Raw genomic sequence first — 22,675 nt, 5'->3', positions numbered from 1 at the left:
TGCACGTCAGAAGTTCAAGGATGCATCGATCGCATAGACGTACAGTACCCGCCTCAAGTTCTATAGAAGCGTGGTTTGAAGCTGCTGCATAGACAGTTTTCAACTTAATAAAAAAGACGAGTGTTGATGGAGTTAAACAGCCAGGCCAGGGGTGCCCTCAGAATCCGTGGAACAGTGGCGTAGCCAGAAATATTTTTCACGGTGTGTTATACACCACCGGTCAAAAAATAAAGGAGAGCCAGTTTCAAAACAATGTCCTAGTCATTTTTCTGCTTTAATAAATCCGAAGGGTTAGTTGTTTCGTTCAATATACTATCTACATAAAAATACAAGTGCACACAGGGCTCCGAGGACTTGATTCGTAAAGAACGTTTAATTTCTCGAAAAAAACAACAACACTGGTACGAAAAATCGCTGCTTCTTACAATATTTTGAGATAATACGCAACAGAAAAGCTTCTGCTCTACAACAAAGTCAGCAACTGCGAACAAATGCTGTTTGTCAAAACTTCTACCCAACGCATGTGAACCTGCGCCCAGCCGCAGAGGCACTTAAAAAAGCACTTTTATATTATCGCGGTAGTTTACCAAAATTTGAGGACAGTGCAAAGGATGAAAAAGTAGGTTGACGTGAAAAGCAATGTTTAATTGGGTTAACTGTGCGTATACAATTAAAAGGAGTGCCATACGTCGTGCGTTGGCGAAGAGTGACTATTCTCTGCAACAACTTCCGCTTCCTATTATAGGGCTGCGACAACGTACATCAATCTTCTTGAGAATAAACCGATACTGTTATTTTTGTTTTGTTTTTATATGTTAATATATCGATGCGATGTGTAAATAGCATGGGCGAAAAAGAGGTCGAAGTAGAGGGTGGGTGGGGGGGGGGGGGGGCATGCAGCGCTCAGAAAATTTTTTTTGGGGGGTGGGGGGGTGTTCTGACACAGAAATATCCCCCCTTAACTACGCCCCTGCGGGGACCATTGCCGAGAGGGCACCCTTTAATTAGAACATGATTAGGTTCCCATGCTGTTGCATTTCAGCAACACTTTCTCTATAATTCCTGGCAGTACTGTCCAAGCTAATCATCATTACTAGGAATTCAGGTCAAGCGATTTTCAGTAAGCTACCGTTCAGGTCATGTTATATCATTTCATTTTCGTCAGTGCATACATTTAAAAAACCCACGAATAAGAATTCATCGGTGATATATCAATGGAAGTTGTGACGGAGGTATCTCGGTAATCTTGTTTGCGCGAACGACGTTCTATTATCATTCCTCCAAACAGCCTGCACGTTCGAAGCTGGTGACTGCGGCTGGCAGCTCGACGGCTGGGTAGTGACTACGGGCACCAAGGTGAAGGAACCTCGCACGGATCACAACGCACATGCGCCAGCAGGTGAGGTTAGCTTGTTTGAAAATGACAATGAACGTCTTCGGCAGAAAAAAAGAAATTGTAAGCAACGGTAAGACGATTACCGCGCTAAAGACGGCGAGAAATATGCTGCATAGGCGCACTGAAACGCGTATGGCGGCTGCGTATGGCATTTGCGAACGCCACCTGTGCTGGAATCAAAGGCGCACGACATCGTCCTTCTCCTCTTGCTTCCATTCCTTAAAAAAAGGTCTATAGACAGTCTATAGACTTCTTATTGACTCTATTGACTTCTTATAGATAATGCTTTGTGTCTATTCATACTCTATAGACTATCTATCGACAAAAGTCTACTAAAAGTGTATGGCCATAAATCGATAGATTGTCTATAGACTGTCTATGGCATTTGCACTGCCTATAAACTGTTCTCTAAGATTTGTCTATAGACAGTCTACAGACATTATAGACAGAAGTCTATAGACACTCTATAGACTGTCTAAAACTTTTTTTGTAAGGGATCGTGCTTTCCCTCAATTGCTTTCTGCAAGGAGAGCCAGGCCCACCGGTGATTGCGAGCTTCCCGACCTATATGATAACGGGAGTCTTACCTCTGGCGTTTTATTTAGATAACTACAAAGTAAAGAGGAGAAAAATGACCTATAAAGCTGCCATTTGTCGCTGCTGGATTGATCGATAGTAGGTAACGTGACCTTTAAAGTAAGCAGTCGGTTCAGAAGTGCTGGCTCCTGCGGTATACGAGTTAAGTCATGCTGTTTAATGCGCCTGTCATAATGTATCCCCTTTGCCAAAAGTAACCGAGCAACAGGTTTTTGCTGCTCAAACGTATAACGGAGCATCTACAGCAGCCCTAAAGACCGAACAGTGCGATAGTGTAAGGACAAGGTCTCATCTTTCTTTACACAGAATGAGAGCTTAAGGGCTGCCATGAGTTCTTCGCTACGCGGCTATGAAACAAACCACCTGTGCCGGGTTACTTTTGGCAAAGACTGCACCTTTCCTCGTTTCACGGGCACGAAATTACATGAGTGGGAATAATGAAGTGGTGCCATCGATGCGCCGAAACTTTGTCACTACCACCGAGTTAGATATTAATGCGAAAGCTTAGTATGGCTAATGAGGCAGAAAATACGGCGTTGTCGTTGTCCACGCCAGATGGTCCGGAAACTCACGTGTCCTCATGACATCATCGGCAGTGCCTAGATCATCAGCAAAAAAAAATTCTTCAATAAAATTACTCCCTGAGGGGTTTCGAACGCAGGCCAGAGTGAACCGATCAGTTTCGCTGGCCACTTCATTAGAGAACTGCGCCATTCATGATTTTTTTTTCTTCAACATGGTATTTATTACAGTGATGTAATGTTCTATGTACATGAACTATATACAAGCCAATATGAAAACAGTGTTAAACAATACATATTGAAAAAACCATGCACTAGAAAAGGGGCAATGCAGAGCACATCACTAATAGTGAGTGCCACTCCGGTTCGTACTCAGCCTGGGCATACACGTCTCTTAGATGAACAACCATTCGACTGAAGTGATCCTTTGTAGACACAATAGGTTCACAGTGTCTGTCCATCATGCGGGTTTTCCAGAGGCTGTGCAGTCCAATCAGAAAGAACATGTCCAGGGGTTCATCAACAAATGGCAGCGCAGTGAGATAGCGAACAGAATGTGGAGTCAGATGAATTCTTTTTTTAAATGTGCGTTGCAGGATATCCCAGAAGAGTACTGCATCTTTGCAACTGATGAAACAATGCTCAATTGTTTCTGGTTCATCACAAAGGCGGCAATTGACGGTAGACACAAAAATGCCCTTTTTCTCTAACCATGTTCTAACGGGCAACGTACCGGTGTCTAAATTAAAGAAAAAGGTCTTTGTACACGGCCATTCATGATGAACACCGCAGCATCAGTCGCAATTGTAACATGTTAGCGGAAGGTCAAGTAGTCGTCCAACATGCTATTTAAAGAAGGGAAAGACATTATTTAGCATGGCGTGGATAAATGTAATCGAAGATGATGTCCACAAATGAAGGGATGGACTGCACCGGAACCATTTCAGGTATTCGCACATCTAGTGGCCCAAGAAAGGATTCAGTCAAACAGGTTTGGGGAGTTTGAAACCGAGACCATCCAGCAGCCAAGAACTGCGCTGGCTGACCCATAAAAATAAACAGGGACACAAGCTGTTCCGAATCGCATAAATTTAAGAAATTTTTTGCCGACAGCAGGCGAAACCTTGCGGTAAAAGGTGGCGCCCGCGCTTCAAGATACAAAAGTATTGTTGGCCACGTATTTAGAGAGACCCAAACAGAAGCAAAGTGCTTCTCGCTCTAAAAGCAGAATAGGGCGCTGTTTGTATGCAGCCGCTCCCGAAAACAGAACGCAGCCAAATTCTAAGATAGGCCGGATATACATTTATAAATCATCAGAAGAGCATGTCTGCGCATACCGCAGCGTGAGGTACGCAGCCTGCGCAGCATACCGACCGCCCAAACACCCTTCGCAGCAACGTGGTCTATAGGTGCGCTCAAAGAGCGAGAGAGATGTCGTAGTTACCCCGAAGCTTATTTTGAGGCATTAAAAGAGGATGCGAGCCTCGTCTAGTCATAATGCGGAAGTTAAAACCCCCAAACCGATAAACAATATCGTCTGGAAAGAGTTAAGCTTTCAGGAAGTTTATCTAAGAAATAATTGTTGGCAGCAGGTGCGCGGTCGCAGTTACGCGTTAACAGTAAACTAGAAGAAATCATTCTAGCTGTACATATTATTTTGAGATCGACAAGGTAAGTTTTTTGGGTGAGTTGGTGACGTTGTTCCGTATAAACAGCGCTATAAACGGGACAAGATGAGAAGACACATGTAAAGACAAACACACCGCTGTGTTTGTCTTTACATGTGTCTTATCATCTTGTCCTGTTTATCGCGCTGTTGACATGGATATTGTGATCGGAATCAGTGTCAATTACAAATGAAGCAGCAGACTTTTGTTATTCCTAATAGGCTCCGCCCCCTCGCCTATGAGGGCGATCACGCCTGTATTTGTTGAACGGACGTTAGAATCACTGTCGTCCAGAGATGTGACATGAGTACGCTGTAATAGATTACTTCGGATGTTAGCGAATGAAGTTGGTAAGAGTGAAAAGACGACGGCTGGTTTAGGTGTTTGATCGCTGCGAGCCCAGGAGCTGCGTAGTCGCTACTGATTGGACAGGATGACTGTGTCAGTAGTGACGCTTTAGACATAGGATTGTGAGTTCATGCATAACTTGTCTGCAAATAATTCGGATATTTTTTGTGTTTTGACAAACACATTCAGCTTTATCCTGGCTTTCCGCGTTGTATCTGAAAAAAAAAAAAAATCCCGGACGGCAGGTGTCGATCCTTGCGGTTTATACCGAAGTGAGCATTTTAAACAAGAATAATTAAGATTACTTTATGACTGCTCGTTGTAACTAGAAAAACGTACGCTGCACCCAAGCGAAAATATCGCAAGTGCCTCCATATTTTAGAACCACAAAAATATTATATGCGCGGCTATGTGTCCAGGTAAAAGTATCCGCTAATTAAGCTAACAACCTAGTCAGGAAAAGCCTTAGAACCTTCATTTCCCGCTGAAGGAGCGCGTTTCATGTTTAAGATAATTCAACACAATTATGACAAACATTCAGTGCTAGCTAAACGACTGTTAGTTTCTCAGTTGTTGCAAAAGAAGGAAGTGGCACAATAAATAGCATTCCAAAAAAATGACGCTGGAAATCAAGAGTGAGTGTTTCATTAATTATTATACAGCCATGCGAAGATAAAAAAAATATTCTAGACATTCCCAAGAACTCCGATGCTTTGGCCAACTTTGACGGTAATAACTTCGCAGGTGCGTTCGCTCTATTGACGTCACGGGACGGCCGACTGCTGAGCCCTCCAGACTGGTACAGCGTTTCCCGCCACAAGTGCCTACGATTCTGGTATTACATCACGGGTGTCCGTTCGGTGCTGAGCGTATTCGAAGTCGTCGGAGAACGTGTGGAGGGCTCCGCCTGGTACGAAACCACAGAGAGTATCGAGGTACACATTTGGCGGTTATCGACTTTCCAGCTCAAGAGCTCCCACCCAGGAGCTTCGGTAAGTACACTGTGTATATATGGTCAGATACTGGCAAGCGTAATTCAGATAAAACAAGCTGTTGGGCTTCAATTGTGAGTCAGCGCTGCGTTCTGTCGTCCTCTCTTGTCCTGTCTTTCGCACTGTAACCATGGAAGGACGTAATGCAGAGACGAGGTTTTCCGGGTGTAGACACCGCGCCTTCTCTCTAACAAGAAGTACAGAAAAGAAGTTCCAAAGTGACATACAAACAAAGGTGAAAAGAAGGGTATCGAAGCACTCTATCTGATTTCTATGTGAGTATATGCAGCGCTTCAGCAACCAGGACTCCCAGCAAGGGCACATATGGCGGGAGCTCACTATGCTCTAAGCCTAAGTATGACTCCTGCATGCGGCTGACAGTATGCACTGCACTGTGCAACGACGGCCATTCCAAAGGCGTCGCTAGAGTGTGCGGGGGCGCAGACTGCACCGGGTGTGGAGTGGCAGCACACTCTGTCTGAAGAACAGCCGTGGGGATGCGCTGATCTTGTCACTTGAGCCGTCGTATTTGAAGTACCACAGGTGGCAAAGAAAACAGGCTTTTCATTCATTTTCACGCCCTTTTCAAGTAACTCATTCCAACGCATATTGGTATATGCATTATAATCCGTGCCGAAATGCGCATTTTACGTGGTCAGACAATATTCTCATCCGTTTCCCATTTATTTCCATTATTGTTTTTCAGTGGAAATCAAAACTTGGATTTATTTTGTCAATCGTGAATTGCATTTGCGTGTATTAGCTTGTTCGAACAGAAAATGACATGCAAACGCCATCGCTTATTAGCTTTTATTTTACTGAAGAGCAAGTTTCACATTGAAGTAGGGCATGAAGATAATAGTGCAAGAGGGTTTTGGGCGCACACGGTTCCGCTGAACTTAGTGACGCCTCTCCGTCACTCTTCTAATTAATGCTTTAGTCTCGTGTCGCATATAGCTGCATGGTACAGCTGACAGTAGGAGAACTGAAGGGCAGCGCTGAAGCTTATGCACTGATCGACTTTTCACAAAGGACAGAACAACGAAGACAAGTTTTCATGGGTGCATGACGGATCTTAACGGAGGCAGTTCGCAGTCAGATGCGACCTCACAGGAAGCGCTGGTACAGTATGGAACGTCATGTAGTCCTTGTAAGAAGACTCACGATCCCGTGACCCAGTTCATGTGGCTGCTAAGGAAACGCGATGTGGGAATTATTTCTGACCGAATTAGGGAAGTAACGTCTTAATAGAGAAAAGAGACCATTAAATGCCATGTCATGCATTCAATTACAGCACGAATAAGCAAGCGGTGTAACCAAGAGAAGCATTTCACACGTTTCATTTAGCAGCGCAACACGTGTTATTATTCAGAAGGGTTGAAATGCGGACCAGTTGGTACACTGTATATCAAAAATAACCAGTGACAAAAGACAAGGGACAAGAGAAGGAGTTGTCACGCTACAACGCCAGTCGTTGTGGCGTGAATACTCCTTCTCGGGACCCTTATCTTTGGTGACTGGTTATTTTTAGTTTACAGCGATATTAATAATTGTTATTATTAGTGTTATTATTAAAAAATTGGCAGCGTGTACATCTACGTGATGCGGAGTTCTATACCACTGACGTTTATAGGATAATTGGTAGGGATTAGTGCTCTATTGATGGGCATCACGACCTTAGTTTCAGAAACAATTATTTGCTTAAACGCTCACAGCGCCATTTAATATACATGTAGTCTGGTTAAGCTTATAATGATTGACCGTTCGTGTTAAATAGAAAAACGTAGTTTAATTTCAGGGCTATTCAGGAATAATCCAATTACCAACTGCCTCGTGGTACATCAGGGGTAACGCCGCTTAAGATAAGTAGGAGGTGCTGACAGATATGTAGTGGGATTGTACATGAAAGAAAAGTGTTCATTTCTACACGTTGAACAAACAACATTGGGTGGGGATGCTGTCCAAAGCCATTAAAAAAAAAACAAAAAAACTATCGCTCTTTTGAAAACCATCGTGCTTAAATAAAAGTACCATCGGGGACAAATGTGGTATCCTCCACGCGGCGGGAGCCGGAGCAACGGAAAACTGCGGTATTTTGGCGAGCTAAGCTCGAAACATTGAAATGAGCCAAGCGACATTCCTGCTGATAATAGAGGTCACGCATCGGCTGTCTCGATCCGAGATGCCGCTGATAGATGGCGTTGCAACGCAGTTTTTCGTTGATCCGGCTCCCGCCGCGTGGAGTATACCACTTTTGTCCCCGATAGTACATTAATAATCAATCTGACAGAGTGGTAGATCTAGTGAGTGACCTGCGCGAAAACCTCAGGTAATTCATGCCTCGAGGGCTGACGGCATACTCCAGTGGCTCGAGGTTTCTCCCCACTTTCATTCTAACTCTATAGTTGCTGGCTTTTGAGAACCTAGGATTGGCCGACAGTGCTGTGCAGTGCATAGCACTGCTAACAGTGGGTTTTATTTTGGTTCACGAAAGCGTGAAAACTTGGGCACATCAGCAAATGGCTGCGTCGGTGCCATTTTGTAAATTATTTGCACGAAATACACGCTGAAGCAACTGCACGGGTTTGAATAGAATAAAGTTGGATATTTGAAAAAGCTTGTTATCGAGTCTGAAAAAAAAAGAAAATTTAAAAGCGCTGGCATTTTTCTATAGGTCTTTGCCCTTTACTGGAGGCGCTAGCAGGCTCAATAGACAAATGCATTCGAAGAGAAAACAGGCAGAAAAGAGAGAACGTCGCCATCTTCCCAATATACACTGGTATTAGACGGGCATGCGAAAAAGCATAGGTCGGTTTTCTGCCAGCGGCTCACAGCGGTAAGGCCATAGCGGGCTAGGCGAATGGCTATAACGCTTTCTTTGCTGATCAGGCTAAAAGAAGTAGAACAAAAAAAATACTTTTATGCCATGACACTGCCGTTGTCATAGTCATCATGGCAGTCTTTAGCGCGAAATGACTTATTGTAAAACTAACCAGCCCCGAACGTGGGAATCAGATGAGTGAACCATTCCACAGACCATCATGATTTCTGAGCAGTAACGTATATTCGCATTCAACCAGACTGCGTTATCTTTGAGCATAAAGATCATGAAGACATCGAAATTGAGGTCACCGGACGCTAAGTCTAAAGTGAGTCTATCGCTCAGGAAAATGAAAAAAAAAAAAGAATCAAGCTATTGTAAATTTTTGTTGTCAACCGGGAAACAAACAAAAAGCTTTTGTTTGTTTCCCGGTTGACAACAGAAACGACGCAATCCAATAGAGAAGCTTCAATCGAAACGGGTTTCACCAGACGCTTAAGGAAGCGTTCAGCGCAGAGGAATGCTTGGAGGAAAATTTGTGAAAGATTTCAGGTCGAGGCGCACTCGTCAATGAATATTTGAAGAACATGAAAGTTAAGGTTGGGGCAAATGTATTCCCGGTGGTATTCAGTTAAATATGCCCCACCTGAGCCAAATTCTTGCCACTTGCTATAGAAAAATATGCAGACTATACTTAAGCTGGCCAGGACGCTGGAACATTCTTCTCATTCGTCCATTTTGCGCAGATAATGATCACTGGGAGTACCGCAGGTGGTGCAGACAGTGTAGTTGCCGTAGATGACATCCACCTGTCACAGAAAGACTGCCTTCCAAGGGGCTCCTGCTCTTTCGAAGAGGACATGTGCGGATGGGAAAGTGTGCCTCGTGCGGACTTAGCACAGTGGTATCGCCATAGAGGCGGCACCAACTCCCGTTTCTCCCAGCTTGAGGCAGACCACACACTAGGTTCTTCAGAAGGTGAGTTTTCTGCGTCATGAGAGACATCTTGGAATTCGTGCTCAGATATAGAGTCATAACCATGCTTGAAGCATTTGGCTTGTCCAGTTTGCGGAAAGCTTAAAGAAACTCACAGTTCGCCGAAACTCCCAGATGGTGGATGAGCTTTGCGTTTGAAAGTTTTATGTTTCAACCGCTTCTTTTTTCGGTTAAGTTCGTTAACAAAATCACTATGCAACATTCTACGCACAGGCGGCAACATTACGGAGGCGGCTTATTAAAACAAACGTTGTGTACACTCCCGCAACAACAGTAAAAATCTCCCGCTCGGCAGCACTCGATAGATGTTGCAATTGTTTAACACAAGTACAGTCGTAGTCACGAGACTGTTTTCAAAGAATACTCTGGCACATATGGAACGCCCCTGCTTTCCAACTAGCACTGCAAGAAGCCATGATTTGAGGTTCAGGTTTTCGGATACACAATACGAAACATTTTAAAAACAGTAGAAGCAATGGACAAAATATGTGGACAATGCCCATCCACCCTAAAGAAACTGCAAACCGGGCGTTCAAGTGTAGGCATCAGGAAGGAAGCCTGGGCAATTAGTCTCCGTAACCTCAATGCGATTAGCCGCCTGCAGCTTCATAATCGATTGATATAATTTTAAACAGTAGTATGTATCATAGCGTGAGCTTCATCTTCAATTTTGTTCCGTGTGCTGACATGCTTAATGCAAATGTCTGCCGGGAAGCAGCTCATCTTGTTCATATAAGGCCTGATGTGCGGTGAAAAACTACAAGAAATTTGGGCCAATACTGAAGGAGTTCCCTCGTGACAGTATAATATGCAACTTCTTTTTCATCATCATAGTCATTTTATTTTGTGAAACCAATACATCAAAACTTGATTGGATCCATAGCCAGCTCGGCTAGTGAAAGGTCCAAATACAAGATATTCACACAAGAAATGGCACACATTCAAACTACATGTACAAAAAGACATGAGATACTACAATCGTGGCATTGCAAATAAGTAAAGCGCATACATTTTCTGAAAAACAAGCATATTCGGAAATGTACGAAACCAAACACAAACGTATTTAGTCGAACAGCTCTGGACAGACAAGAAAAATGTTTTCAATAAGGCCGAAAAATTATGATTGAGTTTGATGTCATCAGGGATCTCATTCCATATCTGAGCACCATTGTACTTAATAGACTTTGACCGTAAGTGTTGTGACAAGGCGGTAGGTTAAATTTATTATTAGTGGCGGCTCTTGTTTGTTTCAGCGGCAATAGAAACAGTCTAAGAGAAAATGGATCATTAGTTCTTGTTACTGTGTTTATTATTTGAGCTATCTTTAGTTTGTATGCCACTGATACCGGTAATACTCGCAGCTCTTGAAAGAGTTGTCGGCTAGGGTCGGTTGCTTTTGCGAAGGTTATCGTACAAACAGCACGTTTCTGCAAGCATAAAATTGATTCTAATTGATTCTAAATACGTTCTATAGGTACCGCCCCATGTCTGTAGGCAGCAACTTAAGGGACTATGGACAAACGCGAAGTACAACATGCATAAAATTGCTGCATGAAAACTTTCCCTCGCCGTTAATAATAAAATATGACAGCCAGAAGCTAATTTAGAGCAAACATTTTTAATTTGTTCACAATGATAGGCACTCTTTGAAGGCTGCCTCCTAAGTAGCGACATTCACGCCGCGGTGGCTCAGTGGTTACGGCGCTCGGCTGTTGACCCGAAAGACGTGGGTTCGATCCCGGCCGCGGCTGCTGAATTTCTTTGCAGGAGAAATTCTAGAGGCCCGTGTGCTGTGCGATGTCAGTGCACGTTAAAGAACCCCAGGTGGTCGAAATTTCCGGAGCCCTTCACTACGGCGTCCCTCATAGCCTGAGTCGCTTCGGGACGTTAAACCCCAACAAAACAACAAACCAAACATCTTCTGAGGTGTTTTCCAGCTGTTACATGCAATAATTTCAGCACGAACAACGGAATTTGAAGGTTAATACACTTCGTAGGGCTGAACGTGACGTGATGGCCAATCACTATTTAAAGAAATGAAGGTGCTGGACAGCCACACATGCTGGATAGCCTTCCTGATTGCTCAAAGCGGAAACGTTGAAGTAGGCTTGGAGCTAGAGTTATGTTTGGAGGTCACGCACTATGCAGGAGTGTCCTTGTTTTGATTACAGAATTCTCATTTTCATCCATGTCTCTTGTTATTCTTTTCAAAGGATATTACCTTCTCTTCGACGGTGAAGATCAATCCAAGGAACGAGGCTGTGGTTTTTGGAGCGGTGTCCTCGCTTTCGGTCCCACCATTTGTTTCAAGATGTACTATTACATGACCAACAGTGAGTATTTCCAGTCGAAATCATTAAAATCATGTAACACAAACCGACGCACCCAATACTGTACTCGTCTGTGTCGCAGTGCCTTCTTTGGCCATTTATAAGGAGATTTTAAACGGGCTCAATAATAAATTTTTACGTTTCGGAACTTCCTAACGTCACTGAAAGAAAAAAAGATATATGCGATGTTATCGTTAAAAGGGCGTCTAGGCATGAAATTAATTGGAAGAAAAATGTAGCACACCTATGGTAGCTCATAGATAGTAGTACCCGTAGCGGTGGCTTGGTGGTTTTAGCGTTCGACTACCGAACCCATGAACGCGGAATCCTCCTTGAGCTGCCCGCTTACTGCAGCATCCCTCGAGGAGCGATACAGGTACGGCGCCTCATATCTGCTCCAGCACCGAGAAAATAGGCAGGCGATGGCACCACACCAACGACACCAATTTGATGCCATAAGAGACTCTACAATAGTAAAAAAAATGCAAACAATGGCAGGCGGTCTAGCATATAAGCACCTAAACACGTTACATCATAAAAATATTGACATAATTAGTACGCCGATCCGTGACCTTTGTAAACATTTCCTGTATTTCAAAAATTAGTCTGGTTTTATAATCTTTTCATTTTTCCTTTTGATTCAATGTTTGCATCATAAGTTTGGAGTACTATATTTGTTATTGTGATACTGTTGCACAATATGTATTCTTTGTTTCCCTGATGCCTTTGTATATGTAGGGGCCGAGGGCTCGTCAAGCCTTGCTGGCTTTTTTCCTCGGCCCTTTTCATCGTTGTGATGAATAAATCTCTGTTATTATTATTATTATTATTATTATTATTATTATTATTATTATTATTATTATTATTATTATTATTATCTAAGCATGAGATATTTTGCAAAAGCACGGCTGCGAAGTGGGTCAACTAAGTCTTCAAAGTTTCGAAGATGGGCCATCCAAATTTTCGGGATGGGCCAATTTCCTTTGATATAAAAAAGCCAGCGAAAACTAAGACGCCGGACAAGAAAGCAGGCACACTCTGACTATCACCGGCCTAAGGGCGTGTGTGCGTGCCCTTTTGTTCTGCGTGTTCGTTTTTCTTGGTTTTTTAGTAGCACATGAATGACCAACTCGCCCAGAAATTCCTGCTTCTGAACTGCAGTTTCATTTTGCGAAAAGGTCAAGCTTGTCTTCCACTCGAGCACACCCAGGTTATCCGGCAGTAAATCTCGGCCAAGTTCAGTTCATCTCAAAGGTCAAGCGTCAAAGGTCGAGGCTTCAGAGACTCATCGGTTTTTTCAGGACTCCTAGTGAAGTAGTGCTTTCGCAATAAAAACTGTAGGCAACGCCTATAAAACTTCGCCTCAAAAATATGACGGGAATGTGTTAATACTGGGCATGCAGAACTGGTAATTCGCTAATTTGCTCTAATAAATCTCCGGGAGTCCTCATAGCATTGCTGGCGTAGTGATGCATCGCTTAAGCGATGCGCCACTGACGTGCGATGGTAGGTGCTGCCACCGGTGGGGCTTTCGAGTACCAGGTTTCCCTTGCCGAGCAACTTTTCGCGACTAGTCATTAATTTAACTGCATCCAATCCCCGCTGTGGCGGTTGCATTTCGATAGAGGCGAAATGCCGCTGTCCGTTCGAACGAATGCAATCGAACGACTAGCGGGTCAGGATTACTAGCTAATGACAGTGGTGTTCTCATGCATTAAGCATGAAGTTTTAATAGAAATGGTATGGAAAGAACTTGGTGCCGTGGCGACACCGGGCTGTTATCCATCAGCGCACTAGGCTATCAATTTATCATTCACTACTTTTATTCTACACTTCATACTGAAACGTGAACATTTCGGCGGAAGTCTGACTGATCTGGAGGTGAATTAGGGAGCAAAAATTGATGATACGACAACTTCGTATGGGAGAACCGACGTTTAAATGCCGGCTCGGCACCTTCATCAGGGTGCAACAAGAGATAGGCTTTTTACTGTGCGAACACTTACAGCGACCAGTCCCCTCATCTAGTCAAGTGAAGGAGAAGGGTTTTGTAACCCTGCCATGTTGTTCATTATTGATCTTCGTAGAGTCCCCTATTTCACCCCTGTGCCTTCCTAGCCAGAACAATGAGCAATACACCACCAGAGCGTGGGTGGTGTATTGCCCGCGAGTATAGCATGCTCAAAGTCGACGCGATGGTCCAAGTGCGCAAAATGTTCCGGGATTTCATTGAGCTCTCGATCGAAATTTTGAAAATCGTTCTTCTTGGAGAAGCCTTTGTAGAGAAATCTTTTCACCGATGTAGCCGGCTGGGCAGTCAGCTTTTTGTATTTGGTGAACGATGCCGGGGGCTCGTTCCTTCGGTGCGTGGTCGTTCGGCTGATGCACGAAACGCCCTAGGGTCGACGATGGTATGTGACACACCTCGATTAGCTGCCTACAGAACAGGCTGGAAAGCGTTTCACTCGTGCCTTTGACGTACGCAGTGATGATGCGGGCTGTTTTGGTGTGTGGGTAGGCTTTATCATTACGGCTTGTAGTGAAGCCGTCGGATGGCCCGACGGACGAAGTTGTTTGTCTGTCGGCGAAGATAAGTTATGACGTTCTTCTCTTCCAGCTTGCGCTATATGTCTGAGAAGTAGACTGCCTCCACGAAATTCTAGTAGCTCCTAGTGTGGGTGGGTTTCCTGCAGACGGAGAATGCCAACTGAAGTCCTTTCCGTTTCACTGGTACGTCGAGAAACCGGAGGCCGGGGGTGGTAAACTCCTATCAGGAGCTGCGGGAGGCCCACCTCATGAACCAATATATGTGGCTCTCGCAGACGGTTCCTGGGCGCCGCTTACTAAACCGCTTACACATCCAACACACATGCATACCAGAGAGGACGGGAATCATTCCGTTGCTGCGGCGCCATATGCTCTGGGTCGCTCCGCCCCCTCGTAACATGGACAAGACTTCACATGAAGGCAGACGACAAGCGCGGGTTCGCACGCTTGAGAGGCAATATGGATCTAAACAGGGCGTCTAATGTGTGGGCACCACAGGACCGTCACTCGCGGGCTTCTAAACGGCTGCCGTAGTCCACCGGGGAATGAATATCGATGGGCTATCTTTTCGGGCCCCAAATTCAGCACGAGCGGAGGAAGTTGCAATAGCTTTCGCTGCCGCCGATCCAAAATCGAGAACGGTTATCACAGAATCTCGCCGGGCCTGTGAACACTATCTTGCAGGCGAATATCACCTCTTGCCTCCCAAATGCTCAGACGGGCTCCCGCCGATCCTAATCGCACAAACGTAATCTGGACTCCTGGACACCAGGGCCTACGAGACAATGAGGCCGCTGATGAGAGTGAGATTCATACACAGATGAGAGTGAGATTCATAAAGCATTCATTTCTTTGAACAATAGCACGGTTCGTGATATCGATGATATACAAATTAAACCGGTGAAATATGTTTTAGATCTAATCTTACCACCTCTTTCATTCATATATAATTTGGTTCTTTCCACAGGGAGCTTTCCTCACGAAATGCAGGCATCAAAAGTAGTCGTACTGTACAAGGGGGGTGATAAAGATAACTTGCCGAATTACCGTCCGATATCTATACTAACTGTTTTTTCTAAGGCCTTAAAGAATTAATACAATATAGAATCATTAAATTTGCAGACCAATGTAATCTAATTAATTCCGCACAATATGGTTTTCGTAGTGGCCGATCCTCTGAACTGGCCCTCCTGGCACAGAAAGAATTTATCCTTAAAGGATTTGAATACAAAGAGATGGTCGCTGGTGTATACATTGACTACTCCAAAGCGTTCGACCGTTTAAATCATCAGACTCTACTAAAAAAGTTAGAAACATATGGAATTCGAGGAATACCCTTAGTCTCAATAGGTTCGTACCTAGAGCATCGCACACAAACAGTTGCAATAGCCGAAAATCTTTCTTCTTCTAAGCGTGTTACTACATGCGTGCCTCAAGGAAGCATCCCAGGGCCCCTATCGTTTAGTTTTTATGTCAATGACATTGTAAACATTAGTACAAGGCCAGAATATATAATATACGCTGATGACACAACACTTTTTTTCGAAGCAATGATCACAGCGAGATTTTAAATAACATAAATCAATCATTGCATAATTTAGACGCTTGGAGCAAATTGAATTCACTGGAGATAAATGTAACCAAAACAAAAGCCGTGCATTTTTCCACAAGGCAGTCTACGATGCCTATCATGGCCTCAAATAATAATCTAATTTTTGGCCACGCTCCTTTTGAAATTGTTGACGAAATGAAAACACTAGGTGTTTATTTCAACAAGAATATGTCCTGGGATCGGAACATAAATGAAATAATTTCACGCCTGGCAAAAACAGCGGGTATTTTAGCAAAACTCAATTTTTTCCTACCGTTGAAAATTAAGCTACATATTTATAACTCGTTATTCTTGTCTCAACTAAACTATTGTTTCCTTGTATGGGGTACAGCTACACAAACAAATTTAAATCGAATATTTGCGCTACAAAAACGGCTATTCGCCATATAGCTAGAAAAGACTACTGCACTCATACCGCGCCGCTTTTTAAGAATTTTAAAATAATGTCAGTACACTATCTATACTCGTATAACTTAGCAGTTCGCTGCAAACAGCACATAACTACCTCTGAGAGTACAATGCTTTCGGTCGCCAATTTAACAAAACTTACACGAACATATCCTTTGCGTTCTGCTCATAACTGGACGGTACCTTTCGTACGAACGACGTTTGGCCAACAAATGCTCGCCCATACTCTGCCCACTGTGTTAAGCTATTTTCGCCAAGATAAACATAACATTGAAAATGTTAAGAAGAAATCAATACATTCATTCATTTTCTCGCAAAGGTAATTTTTTTCTGGTTTCCTGCAGTATGTTCCTTCTATGTCTTTTTTCATTTTTGTAGGTTTGTTGCTATGCACAGTTGCTGTTATTCGCTCATCATGTTTTTCATTCACATTGTGCCTTTACCCTTAACACACAAACAGAAAAAAGTGAACTATGTGCAGTAAGAGCTACATACAGGGAAGTTTACTGACCGCCAAACAATCGATTGGTCTGTAGATACAGAACGTGCGGGCACTAACAGATGACCAAAATTAAACAGTTGCCGAACATCAGCACGGCTTTGTCGGCTCGTGCTACAGGTGCACAAAACAGTTGCATTAAAATGAATATAAACACATTTTCACGCATGGTGGCACAAAATTGACATTGTGAAAAAGACACTGAGATCTGGACAAGAAGAGGGGGCGGGGGCGGGGTGGCTAATACGGCAGAGCCGGCATAGCCAGACTGTTCCCGCGCACAACAAAATATCTCGTGTGCCAGCGTCGCAGAAACTCCGCTTCTCCATCTGTATCGAGTCGGCCAGACAAGTACTGCCAGGGGAAAAGCCGCAGGTTCTGCAACGCCGGGTACATAGCTCGGGCCGGTTGCCGGCGGGCTTCGGCCAGACATCGCCGGCGCCACAACACAAACATAGTACACACATACACTAGCCTCGCGAAGAGGCCACTAAGGCGTCGGGCACCCGGCCCGTCGCGAACGGAAAACATTCGAGAAACTAAACGCCACATCACGCGGGAAACGCAGCACTCGAAAAAGAAATGGTGGGCCGTTTCCCTCGCACCACAGTTTGGGCACCGATCGTCTGGCACCACGCGCCATGACGAGAGGCGCTCGTGGGTCGGCAGGACGCCCCAGCGCCGCCGCCGCACAAAATCGCGCACTTCCGGCGGTAAGCGGCACGTTGCCCACGACGACCATTTGCTCGCTACTGTGTGACGTTGGTCGCCGGCGCTCAAACGGGCGCACGCAATCATCTCGCATACGCGGCTCGGGGGAACCTCAGAGAGGTCCACGTTTGGTAGGTCGGACTCAAGAGACATGTTGAGCCCGGCTGCAGCCCTGTAATAGGGCGCGGGTGTCTCGGCTTGAGGTCCTGTGTAGCGTCCTGGGGCAAACACTCGTCTGGCTGTACTCAGCCAGTAAAGGAGTAACGAACGCCCCGGGTACTCGTCGTTATTAACCAGGCTCGCTACCAGCTTCGCACTGAGAACACGTGCCATGGTGGCAACACATGGCAGTCCGAGACTGCCACGGGCAGGCGGTAGGTAGCACAAGTGACGGGCCACTACGGCAGCTCCGCCATCCCGCAGAAAACAGCCGGCGAGGGAAGCCAGGCGGCCCGCTGTGCGTCGCGGCATAACAGCAACGCGCGCCACATAGAAAGCGAAACCGAACGCGCGGCTCTTGACGGCCACCCTGGACTCAAGCGTCGTGTTGAACTGGGCGGCGTGAGACAGCGCGCCCGCGGTCCTGGAGACGACCTCGTCCCATGCGTGTGGAGAGACGCCGCTCTGGTGGAAGAGAACTCCCGACACTCGAACGTCGTCTACAAGCGGGATGGGAACCGGAAGGGGGTCGTTGAAAGACCTAAACCGAAGAGCGAGGCTCTTTTCAGGATTCAACTGGGCTCCTGACAAAGAGGCGTACTCCTCGAACGTGCCCAGGAACTCTCGCACACTCCGGACATCGTGGACAAAGATGGAGATGTCGGCGTAAGCCGAGACAACGATTGTTTCCTGCCCTGTAATTGGAAAACCTCTAATGCGCTGGCTCGAAGGGACGAGCCGCAGGAGAGGGTCCAACGACTGGACGAACAACGCCGGAGAGAGAGAGGACATCCCTGGCGCGCGCCACGTGCGACCGGGAAAGGCGAGGAGATTGCGCCGTTCACTTGAAGCTCCGCCTGAGGCCGCTGTACATGAGCCTGACGCGGTCGATGAACCTGGATGGGAGTCGGAAAGAGCGCAAGACCGCGAAGAGGTAAGGATGCTCAACCCTGTCGAACACTTTGGCCTGGTCGAGGGAAAGGAATACTACGCTAATCCTCTTCTCTTTCGCATACGCGAATACGTCCCGCGTGAGAGTCAGGGACGCGACAATCGACCGGCCAGGGACGGAACAGGATTGAAAGGAGGTTACCAGGTCCTCTAAGAAGGGACGCAAGCGACCAACCAGGAGGGAGGCGACCAACTATGGTCCTCAAGAACATAAACACTTGAGTGTAGTGGGGTCGTGCAGGGACCCTTAGGTGTGCCCCGAATTCCTGTGTAAATAAAGTTTTTTTTCTCTCTCTCTCTCTCTCCGTGTTCAGGAGGGTTATGGGCCACCGTACCTCGGGCCTCGACGGCGACACCCCCTGCAATGTCCGCTAAGTGTACTGGTATAATTGATGTTACCGACACCTCGCTGTTTTGCCATGTAATGGGGCCCGAGCGCCGCCAAGTAAATTAACGTTCACTTTTTTTCTCGGGTCCCTCATTTCTTAATGAAAAGAAATAAACTTCAACTTCAACTTCAACTTCAACCGCTTCTGCGGTTCCGCGAAATCTTAATTCGTTACTGCGACAGTCACCGCCTCTACCCGGAACATGCCAAGGGGATGAGTAAGACGGAGGAGCGAACTCTGCGGCGCCTGCAGGCAGGAACTCTTCTCTGTCCTGCCATCTCCAAACACTTTGACCGAACACAGATGGTCGCTGCCCGCACTGTGGAGAGATCTGCGATATCTTTCACATGGCGGTGGGCATGTACTCAGAATCCTCCCCTTCCCCCACCCCCACTCGCGAGGCATGGGAGACTGTCCTCCTCAACTGCTCCACACTGGAGTCCCAAACGGCTCTAGTAAAGCGGGCTCAAGACGGGGCCTCGTCGTGCGGTGTCTCGGACTAATGATACCGACCATGCAGCGGGGTCTCCTTTCCTTCAAAGTGTCTTTGAGTAATAAAAAAATTGCGTAGAGGCGAACGCCTTTTCCGCATCACTTCGACTGGCTCTGTGGAACTGGTGACGTCATACATAAATAATGACTAGTTACTCAGTAATTACAAATTACTAACTGATGGCTAATTAGTGGTTGGTGACTAAATTCTAATTAACTGCTAATTAATGACGCTTAAGCTTCGCCTTTAGGAGTGGAACGCGACAGCGTGTTGTAGCGTTGCCAGGGAGTCCACGGCACGCCACCACCTGCTCGGCGCGGTGCCTTGCCTTTTGAACGCAACGCTTTTTGAGGAAAGGAAATGGGGCAGTAATTTTCTGTTATAGCGCCCGGCGACGCTATAAAGCGCAGGCGCTGAGATCGGCGTTCCCGCGATAGAAGAAAATAAAGATGGACAGCGCGTGCTCGGAGCGCACACCCGGCACGGCTGTTCGGAACTAGAAGCCTGCAACGCTGGTCATCTTGCTCTGGTGCTCCGCTGCGACTCCGCAAATCCTCAACACTGTCATCTCAGTGAAGACCTAAACCACACCGTACAGGAAGGAAGGAAGTGGAAATGAAAGAAAGGGGGGCCACAATGAAGAAAATGAAAATTGTATTTGAGGAAAGGAAATTACGCAGTAACTGTCTCACATATCTCGGTGGACACCCGTCAAAAGCGTGACACCTCTGCTGACAAGCTTCTGCTCGCAGCCTTCTGTCGACAATGATGAGGCTTTAAAGGCTTTCGCCTTAAAAAGTTTTAAGCCGAAAGCCTTTAATGCCTCATCGTTATCGACAGAAGGCTGTCAGCAGAGTTGTCACGCTTTTCTAGTCAGACCAAAAAAAATAAATAAAATTGCTGGGGTTTAGCTTTGGTTAAGCCTAGGTGATTGCGAAAGGAATATCCCCTTGGCTACGCTATGTGTTTCGCTTATGGTTGGTGCACAGTGCTAATGTCCGTGTGTACCCACGAAATGAAAGGCCATATTTAGACGTTTTCAAACTTTTATTCATTCTCAGATTGTTCTTTCTGTAGCCCATTATTCTCAGGAGGTTCTTTTTCTGTGGCCTAATAAACACACTCCGGTGATCAGTGAAGTAGTGGCTCTTTGTCTTCACGTCTCGTATGGTGTATCTATCGCCAAGGGATTGTCTATACAACACCAGCGCTGAACAGCCGACTTGGTGAGAGCGTCCGAAGTCTTCCATAGCTATACCGAAGAATTGGCGAGCAGGCGCTACTTTTCTCTACACCCGATAGCGATCACAGCAGCAAGGGCTGCAAGCTCTTGCAACTTGTATGACGTCAATCGCTTGCCACCGTTCGCAGGTGGTCGACCGGCTGCGAAGTTCCAGCCGCGGCGCGCTGAAGAGCAGACTTGGTGCCCCATCTCTCTCTCTGGTATGACGTCAGTAGTCACATGACCGACCGACAACTGTTGTTCGGCTGCGAAGTTCTAGCCGCGGCGCGTTGAAGAGACGTCTTGGTGCCCCATCTCTCAGTCTGGTATGATGTCAGTAGTCCCATGACCGACCACCGACCATGAAGGGCAGGCTGCGGTACCGCGAAGAGGCGACATCTGGCTTAGTGTTGCTTTCAAAATAAAGCCAGGTAGGAAATTTGTCTAGTTGGGGAACCGACCCTGGGTCTCCGGAGTGAGAGACGAGCATGCTAACCACTCCGCCATGCCAGCTGGATGGTTTTGAATGAACAAAGGCGCGTCTAATGAATACGTGTCTTCGTTCACTTCCATCTTCCCGCCTTCCCGTTACAGCGAGGTTCAGGTGTCCACCGAGGTATGCGAGACATACATTTACTTTCCTCAAAAACCAACTTACCAACGAGAACGCGTAGAACCAAACGGGTGATGGCATTCTGTGGACTCCCTGGCAACGTTGCAAGACGCTGTCGCGTTTCACTCTTCGAGGCGAAGCTTAACATCTTAACACATCAGTGACACAAGCAGCAACACCGCGCTTAAGACTTTCGCCTCACCGCGCCTTAGGTCAACAAAGTGCCCCCCTGAATTTTTCACCACCACCGTTGCTTGTCTCGCATTCCACGGTGAGCTTGATGGCCGGTTCAGTTGAGTTAAGGTGTGCCAGGAATTCTTGAAAATTGGTTCTTGAGGAAAGGAAATGACGCACTAACTGTCTCACATATCTCTGGTGACACCCGAACCACGCCGTTATGGAAGGGATCAAGGAGGGAGAGAAAGAAGAAAGGAAAAAAGAGGTGCTGTAGTGGAGGGTCTGGAATAATTTTTACCGCATGGGTGCTGGTGGTGAAAATATTTAAATTAAATAGTTTAGGAGGTTGTAACGGCGGTTGGAGCTCTCAGTCAGGAACCCCATTCGCGTGGGTGGTGAAAACTTTTATATTGTAAAAAAAAAAAAAAAAGAGTGGCCCCGCTACATGGTCGGCGTCCCTAGTCCGGGACACCGCACGACGAGGCCCCGTCTCTCGCCCGTTTCACCAGAGCCCTTTGGGACTCAAGCGAGGAGCAGTTGAGGAGGGCAGTCTCCCATGCCTCTCTGGAAGGGGTAGGGGAAGGGGGGAGGTGGGGATTTTGAGTACATGCCCACACCATGTGGAAGATATCACAGGTCTCCCCACAGTGTGGGCATCGCCCATCCGTGTTAGGATCGTAATGTTTTATTATTGCAGGACAGAGTAGAGTACCTGTCTGCAGGCGCCTTAAAGTTCGCTCCTCCGTCTTACTCAGCCCTTTTGCAGGGGCCGGGAAAAGGCGGTGGTTGTCGCTATAATGTGTTAATATTTCCCTGAATCGCAGCAGCGGCTGGTTAGTCTCCGAGCCAGAAGAGCTGGGATGAGGAGCCCGGTGAGTAAGCGCTCGGGCAGCCGCGTCAGCGGCCTCATTACCTCGTAAGCCCTGGTGGCCAGGAGCCCAAATGATTCGTTTGGGTGTTGGATCAGTGGCAGTCCGTCGTAGAATACAAGCAGCTAAGGGGGAGATCTCCCCTGCCAAGTAATGTTCACATGCTTTTCGGGAGTCCGTGATGATTATTCTCGAATTGGCGTGGGCGGCAGCAAGCGCTATCGCTACTTCCTCGGCCTGCATTGAATTCGGGGCTCGAAAGGAGAGTCCATCAACGTGCATTTCCTGGTGAACGACAGCGGCCGAGTAAAATCCCGTGGGCGATGGCCCTGCTACGTCTACATAATATACACCGGG

The 22,675-nt window shown here is 46.3% G+C and overlaps 2 protein-coding genes across 2 annotated transcripts in view; one reads left to right on the top strand and one right to left on the bottom strand.

Moving 5' to 3' along the window:
- Positions 1-18,936, bottom strand: part of LOC149371085 (heat shock 70 kDa protein 4-like) — an 82,804-nt gene extending 63,868 nt beyond the window's left edge. The window contains exon 1 of the mRNA XM_089584711.1: positions 18,891-18,936. The gene's annotated coding sequence lies outside the window, so the exon portion shown is untranslated. The remainder of the gene's footprint in view (positions 1-18,890) is intronic.
- Positions 1-22,675, top strand: part of LOC149371084 (MAM and LDL-receptor class A domain-containing protein 1-like) — a 56,097-nt gene that overhangs the window by 17,925 nt on the left and 15,497 nt on the right. The window contains exons 10-13 of the mRNA XM_089584691.1: positions 1,289-1,399; positions 5,274-5,521; positions 9,089-9,320; positions 11,552-11,671. Of these exons, the coding sequence (XP_089440817.1) occupies positions 1,289-1,399; positions 5,274-5,521; positions 9,089-9,320; positions 11,552-11,671 (711 nt within the window). The remainder of the gene's footprint in view (positions 1-1,288; positions 1,400-5,273; positions 5,522-9,088; positions 9,321-11,551; positions 11,672-22,675) is intronic.

Source organism: Amblyomma mixtum, chromosome 1 (assembly GCF_055824585.1).
Source record: "Amblyomma mixtum isolate Tamu chromosome 1, ASM5582458v1, whole genome shotgun sequence".
Lineage (NCBI taxonomy): Eukaryota > Metazoa > Arthropoda > Arachnida > Ixodida > Ixodidae > Amblyomma > Amblyomma mixtum.
Note: the sequence above shows the minus strand (reverse complement) of the source record. Positions and strands in the feature narration are given on the sequence as shown.